Genomic DNA, 27,998 nt, shown 5'->3' on the forward strand with positions numbered 1-27,998 from the left:
TGACTGGGTACACATGGGCACAGCACACAATATTTGACTTAGAAAAAAGTGGTTAGACACATAAAGTGCCGATGAAAAAGCCACAGAATCTGGACAGTTCACAAGGCATCTCAACTCCGAAGAGTTCAAAGTTACTTGCAGGCCCAATGCTTGCTTACCCAGCTGTAATCCCTAGGCAGGACAGGAAGTTCTCTTCAAAAATATGGGCAATGACTCTTGATCACTGGTTTTCTTTATTTTTATTCTCACAATGAGATTTTAATCTTGAGTGTTGTCTGTGCGTGTATGCGTATCACTAGCTTTCTTAAAGTCTCAGAAATTTCTATGTAATTATATTCATATAATTTTTCTATCAAAAAGTATTAACATATTAGTGATAAATTTGTTACTCAACTACACTTTTGCTTATCCTCCCCCACAAGCTATACTAATAATATATTCATTCAATAAGCAATATTTCAACCTCTTATGCACAATCCCTGAGGTCAGATAGGACCCCCGGCCTCAAGTACTTATAGCCTAGAGTGGAAGTCAGACAGAAAGATTAATAAGATTAATGATTACAGTATAGCATGAGAGGTATTGTGATAAAGGATGCTAAAAAGAAGGACATTGAATTAAAGCAGATCAAGGACACCTTCTCAAAGTGGGAGACATCAGGTTGCGTTTTAAAAAGTAGGAATCAGACTAAGCAGGGACAGGACATTGTGTGAATAAATGAAAAATGACATTGTATTATACTAGGTTGTTCGGGCTGTCATAACAAAGAGCCACAGACCGGGTGGCTTAAACAACAGATGTTTATTGCCTCACATGGAAGCTAAAAGTCTAAAATCAAGGTGTCTACAAAGTTGGCTTCTTTTTTTTAAAATTTTTATTGGAGTATAGTTGCTTTACAATGTGATGTCAGGTTCTATTGTACTGTGAATCAGCTATATGAATACACATATCCCCTTTTCTGGACGTCCTTCCCATTTAGGTCACCACAGAACACAGAAGAGAGTTTCCTGCACTATACAGTAGGTCCTCAGTTATCCATTTTATACACAGTGTCAGTAGTGTATATATGTTTCTTCTGATGGCTTCAAGGGAGGGATCTATGCCTCCCTCCTTGCTTAAAGATGACAGTCTTGCTTAAAGATGATCATCCCCCCTCTATAACGTGTCTGCTCCTGTGACCTTTCCTAGTGGATTAGATCTCATTTTAACTTAACGTCCTCTGTAAAGACCCTATCTCCAAATGAGCGTGCATGCTGAGGTACTGGCAGTTACGACTTCAGCATATAAATTTTGAGGGGACACAATTCAATCCATAATAAGTACTGCGTTCCCATTTCAGATGGTGAAGTGAATGTGTTTCTGCTCCATGCTTTCCTCAGAAGTTACCCTAAACAGAGGAGGAACTGAAACAAACATAAGCCCTAGTTTCAAAAACCCAAGAGAAACCAGTGTTCTCCAACAAAGGATCCATGAGGACAAAGTAGATGAAGAAACACTAAGCGGCCAGGGGAGCAAAGAGCAAATCTAAAGCCTTGCTGCAGGGGGGGGTTAAGTCGGGGGAGTGATGCAGGAGCCACGGGAAGGCAGCTTGCCCCACAGAGCAACCTGAGGGCCCCAGAGATGGATGTACCAGCGACCGGGAAGGCGGAGGGTTGAGAGGAAGGCGTCCACATCTGCTTCCACCCCGACAATTCAGGTGCTAATGCTCCCAGCCTGACAGGAAATCAAAAGTGTATCCTCTGGATCAACTAAACCAGACAGGCCTAGAACAGAAGGCAGCCGTGTTCAGATCCCAGGGTGAGAATGAAAGGATTGTGTGAACTCCTGCATACCAGGCTGTGAGCCTCTGGACCCCCTTCTTTGAGCTTTTATGCTGCTCCCTGCACTGTTTCCTCTGAGACATAGAGGGTGATATTTTATCCATGAAACAAGAACAGGTCGCTGGTTTTTTATTTTTAATGCAACAAAGAAAAGGAGCTCTTAGAAATTAAAAATATCTCTTCTTCCCCACAAAAAGACAAACAAGTAAAATATTTAGAAGATAAAGTCAATAAAATGTGAGATAACAAAAAAAATTATGTATACTTAAAAATGTTATATACATTTTGAATATAGCATATATGGCAGGCTGTTGTTGTTCAGGCACTAAGTCATGTCTGACTCTTTACAACCCCATGGACTGCAGCACGCCAGGCTTCCCTGTCCTTTACTATCTCCCAGAGTTTGCTCAGATTCCTGTCCATTGAGTCAGTGATGCTATCTAACCATCCCATCCTCTGCTGTCCTCTTCTCCTTTTGTCTTTGATCTTTCCCAGCATCAGAGTCGTTCCAAAACATAAATACAGCAGATATATATATATATATATATATATATATATATATATATATATAGAGAGAGAGAGAGAGAGAGAGACAGATATAGATATATAGATAACTGCCCTAAGCTCCTGGCACAGAGCGCAGAGCTCCTAAAACCGTTATAGTTTCCTAGATGATAAGAGCTTTCAGAGCACCTCTTGCTCCGGTCTTTGGTCTTTGACCCCGTCTCTGACTCAGGGCTCCTGAAACCCTGCAGCCCCCTAAGTGATCAGACCACGAGCAGCGCCTTTGTTCTACCGAGGCAGCTCCATGTGGGCTCCAGAATGATTCCTGCACGGGGCCTGGCCACCAGAAGAGCCACGTCATGGTTAGATGTTTGCATCTTCAGTCTCAAACCTCCATCCTCCAGAGGAGAAAAAAGAGCTGGAAATGGAATTAATAACTGATCATGCCTATAGGAGGAAGCCTCCATAAAAGTCCCAGAAACATAGGGGTTCGAGGAACTGTTGAGTAGATGCACATACCCATATATAACATATGCACCATGAGGGTGGCCACACCCCAACCCCACAGGGACAGAAGCTGCATACAACCCTCCCTGGCTGTTCCCTGTATCTTTCCTCATCTGGCTGTTCATCTATATCCTTTATCATACTCTTTAATAAACTGGTAAACGTAAGTAAGTATAGAGTAGAATGAGTTCTGTGAGTGGCTCTAGCAAATGAATTAAATCCCAAGTGCAGGTCGTGGGAACTTCTTTTTTGGCTGTACCCCATGGCATGCAGGATCCTAGTTCCACAACCATGGATTGAACCTGAATCCTCTCAATGGAAATGTGGAGTTTTAACCACTGGACTGAGCACCAGGGAAGCCCCTTGTGGATACTTTGGATTTGTAACCAAGTTGGGCAGAAGCTCTGGGTACCCTTGGGACCAATCACTTGTGACTGGCATCTGAAGTGGGGAGCAGTCTTGTGGGACTGAGTCCTTAGCCTGTGAGATCTGATGCTATCTCCAGGCAGAGAGTGTCAGAACTGAGTTAAATTGTGGGACATTGTGCGACATTTAGCTGACGTTGCAGAACTGCTTGGTGGGGAAAACCCGACACACGTTTTGTATCAGAAGTGCTGTGTGTGTGTGTGTGTGAGAGAGAGAGAGAGAGTGAGCATGCACACGAGGTAGTGTAGGAGTTAAGGATACACTTAGGAGGGAAAAGATTAGAGTTTTTTCTAATTCAGTATGCCAGGAAGTAAGTGACTAACACACACACACAAGGGGGTGGGGGGAGTAGTCAAAGATAAATTAGAGGGGAAAAAATACTTTTTTATGAAAAAGAAGATAAATCAAGGAAGCCTAAGATTTGAATAATAAGAATCCCATAAAGAGAAAATGAAAGGAAATAAATCAAAGAAATAACACAAGAAAATCATCTAAAACTAGAGATAGATTTCCAGACTGAAAATGAATAAAAATGACCCTCACACTAAGGCACATCATTATGCAATTACAGAATACCAGAAAAAAACAAAACAGAAGGAGATACAGAAATATTTCCAGGGGAAGCAAGGGAAAGCCCCCACATAAGTACAAAATTCAGATGGCCTTGCATTCCTTAGGAACAAATAACTCAAAGTCAGAAGAGCAATGCCTTCAAAATGGTAAAGGAAAATTATTTGCAATTTGGAATACTTACTAGAAAATTGCAAGCTGAGTATGAGGGTTGAATAAAGATAGTTTCAGACATGTAAGGACTTGAACATACATCTTCTCTTGGGAAGCTAGTACTAAATAATATGCCCCACCAACACAAAGAAATAAAGCAAAAAAGAAAAAAAGAAGAAGAAATGCGACCCAGAAATCAGGGAACCCAACACAGGAAAGCAATAAAAGCAATTCCCCGGATGATTTTAAAGCCCTGAGTCTCATCCTTGGCTGCACACTAGAATCATCTGGGGAGCTTTAAAAACCTAAAGCCCAGGCCACAATACAGCAGGAGCCCTGGGGGCATGACCCAGGCATCAGGGAGCTTTAAAGTCCCCCCACCCATATGATTCCAGTGAACAGCTGAGGTTGGGAACTATTCCTTGAAAGGACAGTCCCAGAACAATAACACTGTAGGAGGCTTCAAAATCAACCAGCCCAGGTGAAGTGAGGAGGGAGGTTTGCAAAAGGGAAAGAAACCCAGAATTGACAAATTAATCTGACAGTCACAAAGTGGAAAATTGTATGGAAATTTGCATCAAGAGGCACTTTGTAGAACACTCACAAAAGCTAAAGGAAGGCAGTCAGATGTTCAAAGGAAACTAAGAAAATGAAAAATAAAATGAAAGATTTCCAAAGTTATAAAAGAGAGAAAATGTAAATTATAACTGGCTTGGCAGTGAAAACTATTTGCAGAGTCATAATAAAGGAAAGCCTGAGATACTGAATGATTAGATGGGGAGAATCAGGGGAAAAAATTTATAAGATTTAAAATAGATGAATCAACAGATAGCCATATACTTTACTAACATCAGTTCGGTTCAGTTCAGTCGCTCAGTCGTGTCTGACTCTTTACGACCCCATGGACTGCAGCACTCCAGGCCTCCCTGTCCATCACCAACTCCCAGAGTTTACTCAAACTCATGTTCATTGAGTTGGTGATGCCATCCAGCCATATCATCCTCTGTCGTCCCCTTCTCCTCCTGCCCCCAATCTCTCCAGCATCAGGGTCTTTTCCAGTGAGTCAGTTCTTCGCATCAGGTGGCCAAAGTATTGGAGTTTCAGCTTCAGCATCAGTCCTCGCAATGAATATTCAGGACTGATTTCCTTTAGGATGAACTCGTTGGATCTCCTAGCAGTCCAAGGGCATCTCAAGAGTCTTCTCCAACACCACAGTTCAAAAGCATCAATTCTTTGGCACTCAGCTTTCTTTATAGAAAACTTCATTAACATATTCAGAGCCAAATAACAAAAGACAGCTAAGGGAGTGTGGCTGGATGAATAACGGCCCCCTCAAAGAGCTCCACATCCTAACCCCTGCACACTGTCTGTGAAAGTGTTAGTCGCTCAGTCTTGTCCAATTCTTTGCAACCCCCTGGACTGTAGTCCACCAGGCTTCTCTGTCCATGGAATTCTCCAGACAAGAATACTGGAGTGGGTAGCCATTCCCTTCCCCAGGGGATCTTCCCGACCCAGGGATTGAGCCCAGGTCTCCTGCGTTGCAGGCAGATTCTTTACCATCTGAGCCACCAGGGAAGCCTCAGAAGCTGTCAGTGTTACCTTATATGACAAAAGGGACTTTGTAGAAATCAAGACTCGGGACACAGAGAGAAGCACCTGTGTGGTACGGGTAGAACCAATAGAATCACAGTGGTCCTTGTAAGAGGAAGGCAAGAAGGTCAGAGTAGAGAGGAGGTGATATGACGATGAGATTAGAGTGAGCCACAGGTCAAGGAAGGGCTTCCCAGGTGGCTCAGTAGTAAAGAATCTGCCTGCCAATGCAGGAGACACAAGAGATGCAGGTACCATCCCTGGGTAGGGAAGAGCCCTGGAAAAGGAAATGGCAACCCACTCCAGTATTCTTGCCTGGAGAATTCCATGGACACAGGAGCCTGGTGGGCTGCAGTCCATGGGGTCACAAAGAGTTGGACACAACTGAGCAGATACACACACACACACACACACACACACACACATGGGTTAAGGAAACAAAGAATGGCGGCAACAGCCAAGAGACACTGGGAGAGGCAGAGCAGATTCCTCCTCGAGCCTCCAGAAGAAACCAGCCCCACTGACACCCTGACTTCAGTCTCTTCCTCCTCACATCTGACTTCTGACCTCCAGAACTGCAGAGGTTCCATTTGTGTTTGAAGCCCCTAAAATGGCAAAAATTCACTACAGCAGCAAAGGAAATGTTTCACTAAGAATGTAAAGAACTGGAATAGAAGTGGGTTTGAATGGCATGTGAGGGAACTGTGCCTTTCAGTGCTGACTTTTTAAAGGACATGTGACACATGGATAGAAATTAAAGCAACCTGCAGTCAGTGTTCAGAGTGGTGGCAGTGAAAGTGGTAGCAGTAGTGGCCAGAAAGGCATGAATTAGCGAGCAGTGCTCCTCAAACATAAACGTGCACAGACTTCAGCTACAGCCCATGTTAAACTGTGGGTGCTGACTCAGGTCTGGAGCATCATTCGGGCACCACTTCTACTGCTGGGCCATGGCCCACACCTGAAGCAGCAGAGACCTAGACTGCAGGACCACAGAGAGGTGGGTTGTGGGGGGAGAAGGTGGAGGGATGGAGGCACAGATAGGGCTTTGTGCATAAGCTAAGGCATTTTGACTTGACTCTTGAGGACAGGGGGAGCCACTGGACCATGGAACTACAGGATGGTGGTATTTTTCTCAAAGGATTAATCTCGGTAGAAGAGGCAGGGGGAAGCAAACCAGAGACTGGTAGTACAGTGACGGTGCAACTGGAAACATTGTATGATATGACTCGGGGCGGGGAATGATGCTGCTGGTACGTCTGCTTCCACACCCAGTATAGAGAACTACATCCATCCATGTGCGAGTGAACACTGTGAATTCCTCCTCTCTGACGTTCTGACCTACAGGAATTTCCTTGTTTTTTACATTGGCATCATATATAGTATTTATTAAATTCCCATCTGCCATGGTAGCCCCACATTTAAACAAGTGGGAAGAACGACAATTTTCTCAGGAAAGTTGCATTATGTAGTAAAACTGAAATAGCTTTAAAAAAAATTGAAACCTTGCAGCTCCTCACACCCCACATATTTGGGTATCACGCAGTGTCACCTTCTGCTCATTGACCATAGTTAAAGCAAAGTGCAGGTGTCTTCCTTTAAATTCACAGAGGTGTAGTGTGCATATTTGATTTTCCTAAAGCATTAAAAAAATGGTTCTGCAATGCATTCTCTGAGGAATTCTATGCATATGGATTAGACAGTATGAGAAGACCATAATATGGGTAACAAGTCAGTAAATATATTGAACACCCACAAATTATTAATACTTTGGTGTCAAAATGGGAGCAGCTGTTGAATGCTGTTGGTGAGGAGCCATCCTGGGTGCAATCCTGCCCCATATTTTCTATTAATAGCCTGAGGATCTTATGACTAAGGCACTAATCAATCCACAGGAAATGCAGCTCTGGGAGAGATTACTAATGCTTGGACAACAATATTGAAATTCCAGGAGGATCTTGTTCAATTGAAGAAACGAGCCAAAATCAATAGTGCAAGCGCACAGGTGTTTCAGTTACAGGATTCAAGACCCTTCAAACAGAAATCAAGACCATCCTGCCAGCCAAACACCCAGGTGGTAAAGCTATTCAATGCCTGTCTTGCCTCCCCTCCTCTGTCATGAAAAGGCCGTGTAGACATATGTCAAGGAACATCTCTACACGGGATTAACCCTACTACCTATAGCTCCTCAAAACTTCTTCCTCCAGTACCCTGCAATGAGAGGGACAATGGATTTGATATGACTGGTGGAGCCCACATTTAGCAAATCTGGACTTTGGAACACTGTGGTCTTCAATGCAGGGGAAAAATAAGAAGCAATGAGAGGTTTCTGGTAAGAGTAGAATGACCTTTTCCCAAGGAGCGTCATAGTATCTTCCTGACATTTTAAAATGCAATCACTAAAGAGAAGGAGGGCTGGGGGAAGAGGACAATCAGACGTCTCTAACAACCTCTCGTTTACCTACCCAGACCCTGAAAAGCTGTGTTTCTAAAACCTAAAACAGCCTTTTCTTTCAATTACAACCCTTTCCCATGGTCATCCTTGCCCCCACTTGGTCAGTCAGTAACCAAGCTCTGCCCTTTTCACCTCCTAAGCATTCCTCTGACCTACACTCTCATCTCCATCCTCTCACCCACCACTCTACTTCAGACCGTCATCATTGCTCGCTGAGTCTAATATGGAAGCCTCAGAGACCTCTCTGTTATTTAAGACCCATCCTTCACCTGGTTACCAGTGTGATCCAGCAGCCAAAATGCAAATGGGACCTTGAAGCTTCCCTGTTTAGAACATCTCAGTACCTTCAGGACTCACAGAGTGAAATTCAAGTTCGTTCAGGTGGGCAGTGGTGTTCCCCCATGGGCACCAGGAGCTTCCTGTATATGGCATCTCTGAAGCCTCAAAGCCTGGGAGATGCTTCTAGTATCTTCTGCCCAGGGTGTCAGGGCTGCTACACATCCTGCAGTACCCAAGACAGCCCACCCAATGGACCACCCCACCCAGACTGCTACAGCTGAGGAACCCTCCCCAGGGCTTCTGACTTCTCCAGACTCCTAGCTTGCCCTTCTCAACTGCAGCTACACAAAATTCATCCATGCTTTTCCTTGCCATTATACCTTCATTCTTCTAATTCCTGAAACCTGGAATTATACTCTCTTGTGACTCATCTTTTAAGCTTCAGCTTTCCAACGGTTTATATCCTCTATACTCACCACTCTGCTCGACACCTAGTTCTCCTCTTCACTTAACTTAGGTCCTTCAGGCAGAAATTGTATGTGCCCGGTCCTTGTTAGTATAGCGGTGACTATCCCTGCCTGTCACGCGGGAGTCCGGGGTTTGATTCCCCAATGGGAAGGCAATCCGCCCTTTTTTTGGGGTTTCCCAGGTGGTGCTACTGGTAAAAACCTGCCTGCCAATGCAGGAGACACAAGAGATGTGGGTTTGATCCCTGGGTCGGGAATATACCCTCGATAAGGGCATAGAAACCCACTCCAGTATTCTTGCCTGGAGAATCCCATGGACAGAGGAGCCTGGCAGGCCACAGTCCACGGAGTCGCAAAGAGTCAGACATGACTAAGCAACTTCGCATGCATGACAGAACTTACATAAACATACAAATCTGAGGGGTGGATGACTGGGTGAGAGCAGAGGTTCTTCAGAGGCTGCTGCTCGTCCCAGCGCCCATGATGCTGGCAACAGGTACAAGCATTGTTTTACCACTAAGACGATAGTTGAGGTCAGGGTTTCAGCTCAGATCAGCTCTGCCTTTAGTTCCAAAATTCTATGCTGTAGAAGTCACTCTCTGGCCCTAATCTTCACTCACTTTAAAAAGCGCCCCACGGCACCCTGCATGATATTCCACTCACCCAAGCTGAAGACTGTGGGTTGTGACCAGCAGCTGGACAGGCTCCTCCGTGTGGCACGTCGGCCTCAAACCTTCTCAAGAACTCAGCAGTTTTGCTAGCAGGAACACAAACAGGTGTTAGCGCCTTCATAACAGAAGAAATATCCCTCTTTATTGTGCCTTCAGATACTAGCCTAGACTTCCATCGGGGATGACGAAAAGTGTCCTCGATAGAACAAAAGCGGAGTTTGTGGGCATGGTAAGAGTACAAGATCAAAGCAAAATGCTATTGCAAGATTGTACCTCACAGTTTGAAAAATATAATACTAGGCTTGTGGAATGTGAACCTACCGTTTCATTTTTTTCTGCTTCATGTCCTTTGACATGGAGATAAATGCCCTATCAGATTCCACAGTATGGGCGCTAATTTCCTATCTGAACACTTAAAGCTTTACGACTCAGACTTCAGTGTAGGGCTATAGAATGAACATCCCTCCCCTGGTATGGAGTCCCTCACACCTTGCTGGTGCCACGTCAGGCCCTTCACCCTCCAAGGGTCCCTCTTCCAGTCATCTCACTGCCCCCGTGGCTTGGACTACCCTCAGGATACACAGAGCCGCTAAGCCCGTCACTCTTAACCATTTACAGGCCATGGGCCCCTTTGGAATTCTGAAAGCAGAAATGGCCCCTCTCCTTATACATACACACATCCCTTTGCATTTAATTTCCACCTTCCATGGAAGAAAGACAGGCTGCCAGTTCTGATCTATCTCTTTTTAGCTCTGAGAGATTGTGAAAGGTGTAGCAAGACATAGCCCCAGTGTTTTTAATATTTTACTGATTTATTTGATTGCCAGGTCTTAGATGCAGCATGCAGGATCTTGTAGTTGCAGCGCATGGAATCTTTAGTTGTTGCATGCTAACTTAGCTGTAGCATGTGGGATCTAGTTCCCCAACTGGAGATCAAACCCAGATCCCTGTATTGGGAGCATGAAGTCTTAGCCAATGGACCACCAGGGAAGTGCCCTCAGTTTTAATAAGTTGATTTTCCCTTAAAAATCCAAACCATCACCCCAATTTCTCCCTCCACTGTGTCAAGCATAGAAGGCTGGAATTGTTTCCTGGTCCTTACTTTTAACAACTGCCCCATTCTGCCTCCTGCTGATGAATTTCTATTGCTTTGTCCTTTCCCCATGTAGTTGGTGGAACTTTGATCCCCTTACTCTGTATTCACAATCAAATAGCTCAGCAAGGCCTGGTTTATACCGCACGAGACTCTGGCAGTGTGCTCTCCTTCTGCCTTTTCCTTCTGTCACCCCTCTGTTCCCCCTCATATTTTAGGCCTGATGCTAAGATCCAATTTATCAAGCATTTAGGGCATGGGCATCAAAGGAGACACAAATGGTCTGGTAAAAATAAATGGTATCCAGTGAGGACAGGAATCAAAATAAGGAATTAGAAGTTAAACAGAGATGCCAACATCACTTCAAATAATTACTTAGGTAGAACATGGCATCTGAACAAGGTCAGAATCTTCAGCTGGGAAAGGAAGAGCTGAAAGTTAAGCGATGAACATAACCCGAAGAAACACAAGGCTTCAGCAGCTGAGACGAGCAGCCTTTCCATTTGTCTTGGGTTGCTTATCTTGCCCAGAGTAGACAAGGAGACTAATGATGTCGCAGAAGCTGGAAGCTGCCCCATTGTCTGAGGCTTTATGAAGTCATCAGTCACAAGTGTAAAAAGAAGAGTGTTGCCAGAAGTTTGGTTGAGATTTCTCAACATCCGTAGCTGAGAGCAGACTGTGGGAGCAAGCAGCGGAAAAGAAGCACTGTGATAAGCAAGTAAGGAGCTTCGGACCAGGTCACCAGCAGCCCCGCACTGTGTTCTAAGGGATGTTTCTTACCTGCCAATGCCAAGCACAGAGCCGGCTGGCTAGGTAACCAGCAGCCATGGCCTTTGTGCCCATGATCACTGCCCCATTCATGCTACAAGATCAGAGCACAGTGACAGGGCCATAGGACTGCCAGAGGCATACCAGTAGGGGCCTGTGAAGCATGTGGATTACTCCCAAGTGATTAACTTTACAAACAAGAGAAGTTCCAAGTTACCAGGCTAACTGGCATTTTTCTATTATCAATACAGTAAATTCCATGGATTGGCTGAACTAGATTGGAATGCTTGCAGGTAATTATGGTCAAATTCAATAAAAATAAAATAAAGAACCTCCTTGAGGCTCAAAAGGATGAATATCTACTGGAGGGGAAGTCCAACAAAACTAAGAACCCTAGACTCCAGCACTGAGTCACCTTTTTGTTGGGGTTCCTTCTTTGCCACCACTCTGACTCTGTCATCTAATGAGGGGGGTGATCCTCTCCCACGTTAGCACTTTAACCCAGGCACAAATACAGGATCCCTTCCTTTATTCTCCAGAGAACACCTGAGAATGGACCACAAATAACAGGCTGGTTTTGAAGATTTAGTTAACTTTAATTCATCTCCAACTTAGGACGCTTAAGCATCTTTCCTTCTTGTCCTTGTGGTGCCTATGGCTTATCCTAAAATGCCTCTTCAGGGTAACATCTGCTGCTGCTGCTGCTGCTGCTAAGTTGCTTCAGTCGTGTCCAACTCTGTGCGACCCCATAGACGGCAGCCCACCAGGCTCCCCATCCCTGGGATTCTCCAGGCAAGAACACTGGAGTGGGTTGCCATTTCCTTCTCCAATGCTTGAAAGTGAAAAGTGAAAGTGAAGTCGCTCAGTCATGTCCTACTCTTAGGGACCCCATGGACTGTAGCCTACCAGGCTCCTCTGCCCATGGGATTTTCCAGGCAAGAGTACTGGAGTGGGGTGCCACTGCCTTCTCCATCTGTTGTAGCAGATACTTCTAAATATCCATCAAAATGAAAGTTCTCTTCTAGTCATATAACCTGACCATATTTCCTAGCTTTCCATGCAGCTAAGGTTGGCCACGTGGATGTTCTGACCAAAAAAATGAAGAAGGAAGTAATGCACACCACTTCAAGGATGAACTGATAATAAGCTTCCCATGCATGAGCCTCCATATATTTCCCTCCTCCTTCTGGAGGTCTGGAATAGGGACAAGCCCTAGCACAAACCTGGAAGTCATTTGTGTACTGAAAGTGGGAGAACCACTGTTTGTGGTGTCTGAATATCTGCGTGGAGGGGGCCTCTTCTCATACCTGTTCTCCCATGTCTTACGTCAAAAAATAGGGCTCAAATAATTATTTTATTTTGAGGTTTGTTGATTACAGCAATGAGCCAACCCTACTAATACAACTAATCCAAAATCACTGCAGAAGGTGACTGAAGCCATGAAATTAAAAGACGCTTACTCCTTGGAAGGAAAGTTATGACCAACCTAGATAGCATATTAAAAAGCAGAGACATTACTTTGCCAACAGAGGTCCGTCTAGTCAAGGCTGTGGTTTTTCCAGTGGTCATGTATGGATGTGAGAGTTGGACTGTGAAGAAAGCTGAGCACCGAAGAATTGATGCTTTTGAGCTATGGTGTTGGAGAAGACTCTTGAGAGTCCCTTGGACTGCAAGGAGATCCAACCAGTCCATCCTAAAGATCAGTCCTGGGTGTTCATTGGAAGGACTGATGCTGAAGCTGAAACATCAATACTTTGGCCACCTCATGAGAAGAGTTGACTCATTGGAAAAGACCCTGATGCTGGGAGGGATTGAGGGCAGGAGGAGAAGGGGACGACAGAGGATGAAATGGCTGGATGGCATCACCGACTCGATGGGCATGAGTTTGAGTAAACTCCGGGAGTTGGTGATGGACAGGGAGGCCTGGCGTGCTGCGATTCATGGGGTCGCAAAGAGTCGGACGTGACTGAGCGACTGAACTGAACTGAACTAATACAACATAATATACACCATAATATACAACTGAGAATCACCTCTCAGTTTAGGTTATCAGTTTTACCAGGACATGAGGAGAGGCCAAGAAGGGCTGAGGAACAGTAGAAAAAATAGAATTCTCAAGGGTTAAGCTCATCATCTTAGTTATTTCAGAACCTTAGGGGAGGAGAAGGTGAGAAAGGGGAGGAAACCACCAGTCCTTAAGGCTGTCTCGGTATCAGGTCTAGCAGCTGCCTAGGCCCATGGTGTAAAAATGAATAGGCATTTATCTCAGTACCACTAAGATTTGTCTGGTTTGAGGACAAGTTGGGGTTTGGAAGGAGAAACTGGAGGGCGAGGAAGTCAGGGAAGGAGAGGGATATGGATGGTTATATTGCAATATGATGGAATATTAATGTTAATGGCGATTCATCAATCAAAAAGTTCTTGACCTTTTTGAAAGGATAAGATATATGGGACAGATCACAGAGAGTGAAATGTGTATGTGTTAGCTCATTTAAATAGGTCAGAAAGACAAAGATAATTCCTATAAGGCTTTTTTTTTTTAATTGTTAGAAAAGACAACCAGCTTCTCTAACGTTCAAGGAGGAATCAGTTTATATAAAAAAACTTATAATAGTTACCAAAGGGGGTGGGGGTGGGGGGATAACTTGGGAATATGGGATCAACAGATGCACAGTACCATACATTAAAAAGATAAGCAACAAGGATTTTTAAAAACAGTCAGTTTAAAAACGTTCACTGAGATCTGTCAGAGCTCATGAGTCAGGCACCCGCCACCCGTTACACCACAGGGCTACAAGGCATGCCACGCATCTTCCTCTGCCTGGTTGCCCACATCCAACGCTGAACCATGACAGATAAGGAGGTGCTAATAAAAACGTTAAAGGACCCATTTTAACCCTCAAGAGTCATAATTAGGAAGGCATGCTCCCTGAAAAAGTAGCAGTGATACTCTCTTTTTGCCTTGTGGGGTGGATGGAGTAGTTTTTCCTTCTCTCATCACCTATCAGTCGACACACAAACTCCAATACCTGCAGAGTGCAGACAGTGAGGTAAACGAGTGAAGGGCGCCTAGACAGAGGGCGGCCAAAGGAACGCCTCTCAGTAAAATTCACAGTAGACACACCAAGAACGTGCTAACCTAGTGCAGTGCTTGCCACGTACCAGGTGTGTAGTGTGTTAGTCGCTCGGTCTTGTCCAAGTCTTTGTGACCCCATGGACTGTAGCTCACAAAACTCCCCTGTTCATGCAGTTCTCCAGGCAAGAATACTGGAGTGGGCAGCCATTCTCTTCTCCCGGGGATGCTCCCAACCCAGGGATCGAACCCAGGACTCCTGTTCTGCAGACAAATTCTTTACCATCTCAGCCACCAGGGAAGCCCATACATACCAGGTACAGTACAAACTGTTGAATATACGAAAGCACATTTCCTGTGAGATACTATCAATGCATTTATATTTTTACCAGTGAAACAGAAATTTTATTTGTGCTTCTCAAATATTTTTCTGTTTATATTTGTTCTCTTTGGACTATTTGTTTCAATCCCTTTGCCAGTTTTTCTAGAGTTGCCTTTTTCTTATTAATTTGTAAGAGTTCTTTGTGAAACTAAGCCTTTATTATTTTTGAAGCAAATAGTTTCTCCTAGACCATCACTTACTTGTAACATAGTTCACCATGTCACCTAGCATAAGTTTTTCCTGTAGTCAAATCTGTATTTTTTTCTTATGGATTCTAAGTTGTACATACAGCATAGAAAGGTGTTTCACCACAGAATTCTAAAAGCAGTCTTCACTACACTCTGTGTTGAGTTAATACAGTATGTCAGATTATCTGTCCTTTTGACAATGATTTGAAAAAATACTTCTATCAACAGCTAAAGTACCCTGATGCTGGGAAACACTGAGGGCAGAAGAAGGGCACGACAGAGGATGAGATGGTTAGATGGCATCATCAACTCAACGGACATGAATCTGAGCAAACTTCAGGAAATAATGAAGTCCAGGGAAGCCTGGGGTGCTGCAGTCCATGGGTCACAAAGAGTCGGACATGACTGAGAGAATGGTAGACTCTTCCATTCACTGTTAACTGCAATGCCAAAAACACTTTGTTATTATTACCATACCTATGTTGTATATGATTCATGTCACCAGCTTCTCCCTTGTCCCTTCAATTTTTCAAGTCTATTTTTAAATATTTTTCTCTTTAAAATTGGTTTATCATATTTCATTAAAGGTCCTGTTTCATTTATATTTGAATAAGAGTAGAATTATCTTTACAATGTTGATTTTTTTCCTCCTATAGTAAATAGATATTCTATATTTATTTTCATCTTATATTATGTATTTTTTTAATATATAAAAGTCCATTAGACTTACATTTACCTGTTTTACAATGTAAATAGATATTGTAAATGAAATTTTTCTTTTAATTATATTTTATAATGGACTTTTGATGGTGTGTCTGATGGTGTGAAGAAGGAAGTATTTACATATTGATTTTAGATTCATTCATGATAGCCAAACTTTGATTAATTCTAACAATTTTTTAGTTAAGTCCCTTGAGGATTCTTTAGTTAAGTCCCTTGAGAGGTTTTAGATAAACAATCAGAGTCACTTATCTCTACCTTTCCAATAGTTAAGTTCTCTCTTTGTTAGAAACAAGTTCTAATTTCCTATCTAAAAATCAGTATCAGTTGTAAATAGCAAATACTCTTGTCATCCTGTTCCTGATTTTATTGAAAAAGTTGCCTTCTTTTTCTGTTTTCAAACAAGTTGGACCTAGTGTCTTTTTTAAGATGGGATCAAACTACATTTTCTCTTCCACTTAGAGTTTTTATTCTATTCAGGTTTCAAGTCTAATGGCATTCTTTTTCCTAGGAAATTTGAGTTTAAAAAAATTAACAGAAGTAGGACATAGTATTTCTCTTGTAGAATTTTGGCTGTACGTCCTTTCTTATCCTTGGAGTTATTCCTTATTCCTTACTCAGACAAGTCAAAAGTTTATCCATTTTATCAGATTTTTACAAAAAACTTAGGTTTTGGTTTATCAATGATAAATTTTTCTATTCACCTTTATCACTTTTCTCCCTTTAATTATTCCTCCTTTCTGGTTTTTTTTTTTTTTTTGCATTTATTTTATGTGCTTAGTTATTTTATTTCCATTTTTCTAAAAGCTTTTAAACCTCTACATTTTAGAAATAATTTTGTAGTCACATTCCATAGATTTTTAATGTGGAATACTTTAAACATTATATTCTCTTATCCTAAAGTAATTTGTAATTTCAGTTTTGGTTTCAAAATTTTTTATCCTAATAGTTTCCCACATCCTCCCAGGAAACCTGAATCTTTATTTTTTAATTGAATAATAATTAACATACAATATTCATTTCAGGTATAGTGACTTGATATTTTTATGCATTATGAAATGGTTACCACAATAAATTCGGTATGGTGACAGATGGTAACCTAACATTTAAAAAGGTAATTAGAAAAAAATTTTAAGTGGATGGACTTTAAAATTTCTTATTGTTAATTTCTAATTTTATTACATTTTTTTCCCTTAGGAATGGTGACTTTATAGACTTTGGGAGTATTTTGGGAATTTACTGAGAGCCTTTGAGTCATTTTGTTGTTTAGTCACTTCAGTCGTGTCCAACTCTTTGTGACTCCATGGACTGTAGCCCGCCAGGCTACATGGGATTTTTCCAGGCAAGAATACTGGAGTGGGTTGATATTTCCTACTCCAGGGCTTTGAGTCATGGCCAATGGTAATTAAATCATATTTGTAAAGGATAGATATTTTCATAAACTAGGCACAGTATGTCTATATAATCATGCCAAGTCATTGTTAGTCATATCCTCTATGCTCTGAAATTTTTTTGGCTCACATGATGACCTATTAATTTCTATGGAGAATTAGTTAAATAAAAGGAAAATTTGACAAATCCATAATCTACATACAGACTTCAGCAGTTTCTGTTTCATATATTACACATCTCTATTGGTATTTATAGCTCATATTATCTTTTGGATTACATATTTTATCTGCATAAAATATCCTTTATCCTACTGAATGCTTTCATCTTGAATTCAGTTGTGTCTCATATTAATATTGCTACATTTGCCTTTTTTATCAGCATTTATGGATATATGTTCTATGCCTTTATTTTTAGTTGTATAGATATCTCTAATAGTAACATACAGCTAGATTTTGGGGTTTTTTTGCAATCCAAAAGATTTTAATAAGGAAATTTAGTCTATATAACCTTTTACTGTGATTGCTATCTTGTTGCTTACAGAACTTCCACATCCTTTTCTGCCTTCTGTTGTAATTATCAATTTTTCATTTGATTTTTTCTTATGTTTTTTGTTATATATCCTAGTTGTACATGTAATACAATTAAATATATGATAAAAACATAATTACCTATTTTTTCTATTAATATCTGGAATTCACTAGCATTCACTCATACAAAAAATACTTGTTTTACTTCCTATCCTTCTCTCTTCCATCCATATGCCTCTTCTAGCACTGAAGCCCTCCATGATTTTAATTTGATCATGTTGATTCTTAATAATGGAAAAGAAAAAAGTTAATCATGTGTTTGACTATAAATGTCATTGTCTTCTTTATTCACAATTGTTCTGATATCACTTCCTCTTTCTTGGATCCCTTATTTGTTTGACCAGAGTTCATTTTGTGGTGACATTTTTAAGTAAATATCCTAGAATTCACACAGAAGTGATAAATAGAGAGAGTGCCTGATGAACTATGGACAAAGGTTCGTGACATTGTATAGGAGACAGAGTTCAAGACCATCCCCAGAAAAGAAATGCAAAAAGGCAAAATGGTTGTCTGAGGAGGCCTTACAAATAGCTGTGAAAAGAAGAAAAGTAAAGGAGAAAAGGAAGGATATTCCCATTTGAATGCAGAGTTCCAAAGTATAGCAAGGAGAGATAAGAAAGTCTTCCTCAGCGATCAAAGCAAAGAAATAGAGGAAAACAACAGAATGGGAAAGACTAGAGATCTCTTCAAGAAAGTTAGAGATACCAAAGGAACGTTTCATGCAAAGATGGGTTAGATAAAGGAAAGAAATGGTATGGACCTAAGAGAAGCAGAAGATATTAAGAAGAGGTGGCAACAATACACAGAAGAACTGTACAAAAAAGATCTTCATGACCCAGATAATCACGATGCTGTGATCACTCACCTAGAGCCAGACATCCTGGAATGTGAAGTCAAGTGGGCCTTAGGAAGCATCACTACAAACAAAGCTAGTGGAGGTGATGGAATTCCAGTTGAGCTATTTCAAATCCTGAAAGATGATGCTGTGAAAGTGCTGCACTCAATATGCCAGCAAATTTGGAAAACTCAGCAGTGGCCACAGGACTGGAAAAGGTCAGTTTTCACTCCAATCCCAAAGAAAGGCAATGCCAAAGAATGCTCAAACTACCACACAATTGCACTCATCTCACACGCTAGCAAAGTAATGCTCAAAATTCTCCAAGCCAGGCTTCAACAATACGTGAACCTTGAACTTCCAGATGTTCAAGCTGGTTTTAGAAAAGGCAGAGGAACCAGAGATCAAATTGTCAACATCCGCTGGATCATCGAAAAAGCAAGAGAGTTCCAGAAAAACATCTATTTCTGCTTTATTGACTATGCCAAAGCCTTTGACTGTGTGGATCACAATAAACTGTGGAAAATTCTGAAAGAGATAGGAATACCAGACCACCTGACCTGCCTCTTGAGAAACCTGTATGGAACAACAGACTGGTTCCAAATAGGAAAAGGAGTATGTCAAGGCTGTATCTTATCACCCTGCTTATTTAACTTCTATGCAGAGTACATCATGAGAAATGCTGGGCTGGAAGAAGCACAAGCTGGAATCAAGATTGCCGGGAGGAATATCAATAACCTCAGATATGCAGATGACACCACTGTTATGGCAGAAAGTGAAGAGGAACTAAAAAGTCTCTTGATGAAAGTGACAGAGGAGAGTGAAAAAGTTGGCTTAAAGCTCAACATTCAGAAAACTAAGATCATGGCATCTGGTCCCATCACTTCATGGCAAATAGATGGGGAAACAGTGGAAACAGTGGCAGACTTTATTTTTCTGGGCTCCCAAATCACTGCAGATGGTGACTGCAGCCATGAAATTAAAAGACGCTTACTCCTTGGAAGGAAAGTTATGACCAACCTAGATAGCATACTAAAAAGCAGAGATGTTACTATGCCAACAAAGGCCCAGCTAGTCAAGGCTGTGGTTTTTCCAGTGGTCATGTATGGATGTGAGAGTTGGACTGTGAAGAAAGCTGAGCGCTGAAAAATTGATGCTTTTGAACTGTGGTGTTGGAGAAGACTCTTGATAGTCCCTTGGACTGCAAGGAGATCCAACCAGTCCATCCTAAAGATCAGTCCTGAGTGTTCACTGGAAAGACTGATGCTGAGGCTGAAACTCCAATACTTTGGCCACCTCGTGAGAAGAGTTGACTCATTGGAAAAGACCTTGATGCTGGGAGGGATTGAGGGCAGGAGGAGAAGGGGATGACAAAGGATGAGATGGCTGGATGGCATCACCGACTCAATGGACATGAGTTTGGGTAAACTCCAGGAGTTGGTGATGGACAGGGAGGCCTGGCGTGCTGCGATTCATGGGGTCACAAAGAGTTGGACACGACTGAGTGACTGAACTGAACTGATGCAGGTAGCTTGTCTCCAGGATAGGGTTGGGGGTGGTGCATATCCTCCCAGGCATAGTATGTTTACCAGGAGCTCTTTCCAGGCCCTGGGGCCTTCTTAGTGCATCTCTTGTCTAGAAGTTGTTAGACTCTACTCTTGCAGGTAAAGGCCAGAGTTAGCTGGTCTCTCTCTTCTTCCTCCGCTGTCCTTGTTTCCCGTTCCTTTATACTCTACCTTCTCCCTCCAAGTACAGTGTCTGATTTCTTACATGGTTTATACTGATTAATCTTCTTTTGATTTAGCAAATATTAGCCCCACCCCATTGCTATATATGAGGAAACAGAGGCTCAAAGAGGTTAAAGAGGAATTTCCTGTTATTACAGTAGTTAAGACTTGGTGCTTCCACTGCAGGGGGACGGGATTCGATCTCTAGTTGGGGAACCAAGATCCCACATGCCTTGCAGCCAAAAAAATAAATAAATAAAGCAGAGAGATTAAAAATGTTAGGAGAGAAGTTAAATTTTGAGACCAGGCAGGCAATCTGGTCCCGGATATACCCTCCCAAGAGGGGAACAGTGATGGTATGATGTTCCAGTGATGAGATACTTAAGTGAAACTATTTTATAAGTGGCCAGTCAACTTTTTTTTTTTTTTACCAATTATTAATCACATCCTAAGAAAGACAGAAACTGTTCCTGACATCCAGGAGCTGGCCTGGCACTCATAGCTAAGCCTTGGTCTTCTCCTATTGAAAGTAATTTCATACAACATCAGTCTCAGAGGAGGTCACTTTATGGCTTATGAAAAAATAAGACTGCTCCATGACATGGCTAAACAAAACAAAACAAAATGTATGAACCTTGTCTAAACTACAAAAATGACTATTAAACTAAACCCCCCAATGTTTTGGAAAATGATAGAGACTGCTGCTTATTAATCAATTACAGTATTAGTCTCACTCTGATCTTCCCTCTTTTTAAATAACATATCTGATACCTACTTTGCTATACCCCTGGAATTAATACAACATTGTTAATCAACTGTACTCCAATATAAAATAAAAAGTTTTAAAAAGATACTCGATAGCTAATCACTGTTACTCTTGCTTGCTGATAGCAGCCAATCCAGAAGAAAGCCTTGTCTTCTCAAACCCTCTCCCACATCACCCAACACAGACCCAAATCCTATCAGTCTTTTGGTATCTATAAGTTCACCTCATTAGCATAAGACAGAAAGTTATGAATAGGATGACTTTTGGTTCACCTTACTCAGATTATAAAATGTGAGGTTGGATGTAAGCCTACCATATGGATAAGGGATCACTGTGGCCCTTAAGTGTCTTTTAGAAGCTCCCATGAAGGGCATTAGAAGTTTTGTGAGCATATTAGAAGACAAACTTGGAACCTAAGTATGCATATTCAGCAGACCTGCCTGGATCCCTGGCTCTTAGAAACTAAAACAGATGAAGATGTGCCTCCTAGGAACTAATCACAGTATCATTCAAATGGAAGTAAAAGAGATGCATGGCTCCAATGGCGGAAATGAAGAGAACTCCCAACATTACCATCGGCAGGTAGAGTGCATGGTGATGCTTAGCAGTGTAGGACAAAGAAGATCCTATTTGGGAATGAGCTTGGTTCCAAATGCTTTTCCAACTAAGGTTTTAAGAACTGAGCCCTGGGCTTGCCTGGTGGTCCAGTGGTTAAGAATCCACCTGCCAGTGCAGGGGACATGGTTCAGTCCCCAGTCTGGGAAGACGCCGCATGCTGTGGAGCAGCTAAGCCCGTGTGCCACAGCTGCTAAGCCTGTGTTCCAGAGCCCGGGGCACCGCAGCTCCTGAAGCCTGCAGGCCCTAGGCCCTGTGCCCCACAGCAGGAGAGGCCACCACGAGGAGGAGCCTGCAGCTGGAGCCCCTGCTTGCGCAACTGCAGAAAGTCAGCACACAGCAGCCAAGACCCAGTGCAGCCAAAAATAAAAAATAAATAAACAAACAAACAAAAAGGAGCCGAGCCCCTTCTCCCCTAGGAATATTAAATATTGAGTCTGCCCAGGAGAGTTCACAAAAGCCCATGTACCCTACAGTAAGCTTAACTGTGGAATTAATCTCATGTGAGACCTGGAGGAGGATGTCATTCACGTGTGAGGAAAATCAGAGAAAGCACACATAATTCCTTGGCTTTCCTTTTGCCTCCTATGGGCAAAATTTAGATCTTCCTTGGAAGAATTAGAAGTCAATTTTGCCCAAGTCTTTATCTCTGAACTGACCTATAGTCTTCTCCACAGCACCCCCACCCAGTGCCATGGAGCTACAGTACTTATCACCCACCCCTAGCCAGATGTTCCTGACCACACCTCTAAAATACTCATTTTCCCTATCCCCCCAAATTTCAGGACCAAGATCAGACTGCATCATTCACTGCATCTGTGACTTTGGGGGCAGACTCAAATTTCACAGTGGAGAGTCAGTTCTAGTATTCTTGAGCATGAAAGTGAAGAGTAGAATTTAAATTACACAATCCCTCCACCTGTAAAATAAAGATGATATATCTCTAATGGGATTGATCTAAAAATTAAATGAAAAATGTATATAATATGCCTAACATGGCTGAAATACCGTAAGTTCTCAATAGTATAGCAGCTTATTACTTTCAAATAGCATTTTAAAAGAACCAAGCACTTTCTATATTTTTAAAACTATACAAATGTATAATCTATTATATTAAATGAGTATTAGATAGGAATTAAAATTATAAATGCTTAAAACACACACAATTCTCATTTCTCCAGCAAATCCTTACAGAGCACTGTTTTTCCTAACACCTGCACCCAAAATGCATCTGATTGCCCCATTCACACCTTACCCTAGCCCCCATAATTCATTATGTAGTCTCCAAATTCAAACCTGTCTTGACATCCATCGAAAAGCCACATGGTTAGAAAGATGGCTGTGACTCAAAATAAATTACCATTTAAATTAAAAATGTTGAAATTTGAAAAATCTAAATCACAACATCCTTTCTATGATTATAACAACACACACACAGGTTTATTAACTGCTACTTCAAATCCTTAAATCTACCAGTACTATTGACTCATAAAAAAAAATCCTGAAAAATCACATTTCACCCTTTATAAACAGTAAAGAATGACAGAGTAAAATAATGATGAAAACTATGCCAAGGTTAGAAGCCTATTTCTACCCTTCACTTTCATGCTCAAGAATCCTGGAACTAACTCTCCACCGTGAAATTTGAGTCTGTTCCCAGCCAAAATAGCAGACTTAATGCACCATTAATCTGGTCTGTTCTCAGCCGCCGATTGAAATAGTCACAGTCATTCGATTGTTAAGGAAAAGACAGTACTGCAGAAGTACACGCCAGAGGTCCTTTCATAAAAGCCATTCCGTGTGCTCCATCTGCACGTGCAATCTGCTTGTGTATTTTCAGCCAGCTTGCATGGGCAGATTAATGTGTACAATTAGAAAGCAACCTCACAGGCATTCAATAAACTGCCTTCATTATTACACTCAGGAGAGTCCCTTTGGATGTCAATAAAAGCCTAGTTTTCTGCCTGTTAGCTAAATAATTGACAACACTAAAAATAATCAGAAGCAAATGAACAAGCCTGGAACAAGGTGGTAAGAAAGAGCACATTAAGATTCCCATGGTGGTGCCCCAGGATACTATTAGGAGCTTTTTCTCCAGCAACTTGGAGTTACAGTCTGCTCAAGTCCATGGTTGCCCTTCTCTACAGAAAACAAAACAAAGACCACCACTCCCAGTCTGATATTTGAATTACACATATTATGGCATTGAAAATATTTCTTATTTCTGTTTCTATTTTGTGATCCTTCATTTGAACACCTTCAGAAGAATCTAACTTTGGGGTGAGAGGATGGAATAACAGCCTGGTTGGTCTAGTGAAAACTTTGTGCTGTTAAAATTCTAACAGCTCAGGGGAGACATCCCTGGTGGTCCAGTGGCTAAGACTCCATGCTCCCAATGCAGGGGGCCCAGGTTTGATCTCTGGTCAGGGAACGAAGATCCCACATGCTGCAACTAAAGATCCTGTGTGCCACCAAGGAGGTCAAAAATTCCCTGTGCTGCAATGAAGACCTGGTGCAGCTAAATAAATATTAAAAAAAAAAAAATTCTAACAGCTCTCCTATTCAGTTTCTCTACCATAAATTGATCCTAAGAAAATATGATAAAGGCTTGTTATACAGAGGATCCATCTTTTCCAAGAAGTTTTCTTTCATATTTCTAGCTATATCATGGTCATTTATTTCATTAGCTACTAGTCTTTTAATTTTGAAAGCACTTCAAAACAAAAGATACTTAAAACACACACACATATACTTCTTCTTGTGTTTCTCAATAGGCTTTAAAAATCAATTTGAGATACTTCTCATTTTCAGCCAACTTCTCTTTTTCCTGGTTAACTGGGACTTTTACGATAAGCAGAAGAAAGCAAGAGTGAAATGTGCATGAAATTGAATTCAGCTCCACTGATAGTGTGTGAGGTGGCTGAGGGTAGAATTCTTTTTTTCTTTACAGAAAAAGGGTGATCTCTAATATTTAGTAAAACACAAACTCAAGAAGCTGGAGGACTAGGAAAAATAAAAAAGGTTTGATGACACAATCTCCCACATCCTCTAAAACTCTAAGAATCTCTTATCCTTCACCTTATCGGGTTAAAACTTCACAGAGGATGGGCTTGTTTTCCTAGTCTTGTACCTAAGACTCCTCACAGTGAGAAGGTCTTCCCTGTCCAGTGTAAAAGGAGGATGCCACAGGATAAATACATTTTATTATGTATTACAATCTATTACAATACTAAAATACTATCTTATTGTTTCCAGGCAACATGCCCCCATGGAATCCCTGTGTCTCCTTCAACTCCTCTGATTGGCCAAGAAATCAACTCTCATCCATTATCTACCAAAGAAGGCAGAGGCAACAATACATTAACCCAAATCTATTGCCTGCCTCCCTCAATCTCTAGGACAGTCAACTTCTCCTGGTGTTTAGCTTAACACCAGCTTCCTTACCACATGCCTGCCTTAAAACAAAAGTGAGGAAAGATAACGCCATTCATTAGCACTTCCACCCAACCCCATTCCATCTCCCACTTTTTACCTGGCCTGGGTATTAGAGGCAAAGTACCCCAATTGGGAAGGGGCAAAGTGAAATATTGATAAATATATTTTGCATTCCAACCTGAGTCTTAAAGCAAGGAGTTGTTGCTCACAACAGAGGCAGGAAAATTTCAGTGGTATGAGAAAACCAGAGAGAGCTGTACTTAGAAGAGGAATACACTTTAGGGTGTCACATATGCTCACACCAACTACCAATAAGCTTAAATTCTGCAAATGAGGTATAATGATGGAAACAGATAAGAGGAAGCAGTCAGAACAATCCATCTGGAAGTGGAAGGCCAATGTCTAGCTCTGGTGCAACCAAAAATCTATATAGTCCCTACAAAATGTTTTCTGATCCCATTCAATAAGAACCTCTCTCTGTACGAAGTTACTTATCAAATCCCCATAAAATGAAATCACTTGTGTCCCATTTATATATTTTATTTAATCCTTACAAATGTCTGATGGGATATTTCCAATCCTATTAGAAAAAAAAAAAAAAAAACAACTACTGAGGTTTCAAGAAGTTTAGTAGTTTGTCCAAGGTCACAGCTGGAGAATGGAGCTAGGATTTTGAACCCAGATCTGCTTGGTTTTAATTCTACAATATTTGGTATTAATCTAGGGACAGAAATACAGTTCTTTGATTTTGTCTATTCTTTTACGTGGTGTTACTTAGAGCTGGGACACAAACTTATGATAAAGCACATTGTGGTTGCCCTGGCACATTGTGGTTGCCCTATACACGTGGGCTGCTGTGATTCCCAAGTCACACTGGAAAAAGTACCTTGATGTATGACCATCAATTGGAGCTTTGCTGATAACTATGAAATTATTTCTCAAATCTTGTTTACAAAAATATAAGTCCTCTGTCCATTAGCTAAATCCCTAGTTAGATTCTGCTTGGGTACTTCTTTTCAAACAGCATCTTGCTTATATTGATGTTTCGGAAGTCTTCATAATCAAAACTAACCCGGATTACCGAAAAGTCAAGCCCTCCAAGTTATTTAGAATATGGAATTTCTCAAATTTAGCAGTATTCTTTCTAATCTGTTGACTACTAGCCACGACTTTGGTGAGTAGAGATGTCTCCAAACTTGGAACCTCACTTTTAGAGTTCAATCACATAATTAATAGCCAAGAATTCATTACCAGATATTTTAAATAGTTACCATCACCTGGACTTTAAAAGCACAATGAACAATATCTCTGTAAAAGGTACAAAGTTCTGAAAACAAACTTACTGTTGCTGATGCTCTCTGAAAGTTTCTCTCCTGAGGTTTTCTTGAAGTCTTTTTTTCTCCTCTAATTTGTTGCTCTGAAATTGCAAGTAACAAAATATTATCTTTTAAGGAAGCTTTAGATGAAAAAGTTGACTTAAAACTCAACATTCAGAAAACTAACATCATGACATCTGGTCCCATAACTTCATGGCAAATAGATGGATAAACAATAGCAATGGTGAGAGACTTTGTTTTGGGCTCCAAAATCACTGAAGATGGTGACTGCAGCAATGAAATTAAAAGACGCTTGCTCCTTGGAAGAAAAATTATGACAAACCTAGACAGCATATTAAAAAGCAGAGACATTACTATGCCAACAAAGGCCCAGCTAGTCAAAGCTATGGTTTTTCCAGTAGTCATGTATGGATGTGAGAGTTGGACTATAAAGAAAGCTGAGCACCAAAGAATTGATGCTTTTGAACTGTTGTGTTGGAGAAGACTCTTGATAGTCCCTTGGACTGCAAGGAGATCAAACCAGTCCATCCTAAAGGAAATTGGTCCTGAATATTCATTGGAAGGACTGATGCTGAAGCAGAAACTCCAATACTTTGACCACCTGATGTGAAGAACTGACTCATTTGAAAAGACCCTGATGCTGGGAAACATTGAGGGCAGGAGGAGAAAGGGACAACAGAGGATGAGATGGTTGGATGGCATCACTGACTCAATGGACATGGGTTTTGGTGAACTCCAGGAGTTGGTGATGGACAGGGAGGCCTGATGTGCTGCAGTCCATGGGGTCGCAAAGAGTCGGACACGACTGAATGACTGAATGGAACAGAACTGAGCAGAATCATGATGTTAAAATTAACCAAGGTCCAAAATCTTTAGGTTCAAGTGGCCTCCATAATCCATTATGATGCTTAGCAGGGCTGTGAAGATGATACCCCTCTCTCAACTCTTGGGCCCTACACTGAAAGCCAGAAGCCCTGAGTTCTTTCCATGGTCACCCTCTCCCAGCTTGATGGGTATAATCACAAAAATCAGTATTTCACATTTTTAATCTTAGTTCAGATGATAGCAATATTTCTATCTTAAGCAATGTCTTCAAAATGTTCTAGGGAAAACAAAATTTCCATATCAATCATGTTAAATGAAAATGATGATAAATGGTTTAATAGTCAATATATATATATATATGGTTAAATATACTACATACATATATAAATATTTGTATATATATGTACATATTTATATATTTGTATATATATGTACATATTTATATATTTGTATATATACTACATACATATTCATACTACATATATATATGTGTGTGTGTATATATATATGTCTCACTCTATATCCTGATAAAGCATTCAGGAAACAATTTTCAATAATCCAATTCAATTCCCTTCTGACTTAGAATCAGACACTTAAAGCTGTTGGGAGACAGAACAGCAAATGTCCAAAATAAGCCCTCGCTTAAATACTCTTCTCCTTTTTTTTTTTTTAATTGTTTGGAGAGTCTAAAGAATTTCATATTTGATATTACTGTGATATTGCATTACTTCCCTTGTGGCTCAGCTGGTAAAGAATGTACCTGCAATGCAGGAGACCTAGGTTCAACCCCTGGGTTGGGAAGATCCCATGGAGAAG

General features: G+C 41.3%; 1 protein-coding gene across 2 annotated transcripts in view; it reads right to left on the reverse strand.

Annotated features, from left to right (window-relative positions):
- EPSTI1 (epithelial stromal interaction 1) overlaps positions 1 to 27,998 on the reverse strand; it is a 97,196-nt gene that overhangs the window by 31,954 nt on the left and 37,244 nt on the right. For both annotated transcript variants that reach the window (XM_020889509.2, XM_020889507.2), the window contains exons 6-7: positions 26,364 to 26,437; positions 9,432 to 9,525 (exon numbers count right to left, since the gene is read on the reverse strand). In XM_020889509.2, the coding sequence (XP_020745168.2) occupies positions 9,432 to 9,525; positions 26,364 to 26,437 (168 nt within the window). The remainder of the gene's footprint in view (positions 1 to 9,431; positions 9,526 to 26,363; positions 26,438 to 27,998) is intronic.

Source organism: Odocoileus virginianus, chromosome 8 (assembly GCF_023699985.2).
Source record: "Odocoileus virginianus isolate 20LAN1187 ecotype Illinois chromosome 8, Ovbor_1.2, whole genome shotgun sequence".
Taxonomy (NCBI): domain Eukaryota; kingdom Metazoa; phylum Chordata; class Mammalia; order Artiodactyla; family Cervidae; genus Odocoileus; species Odocoileus virginianus.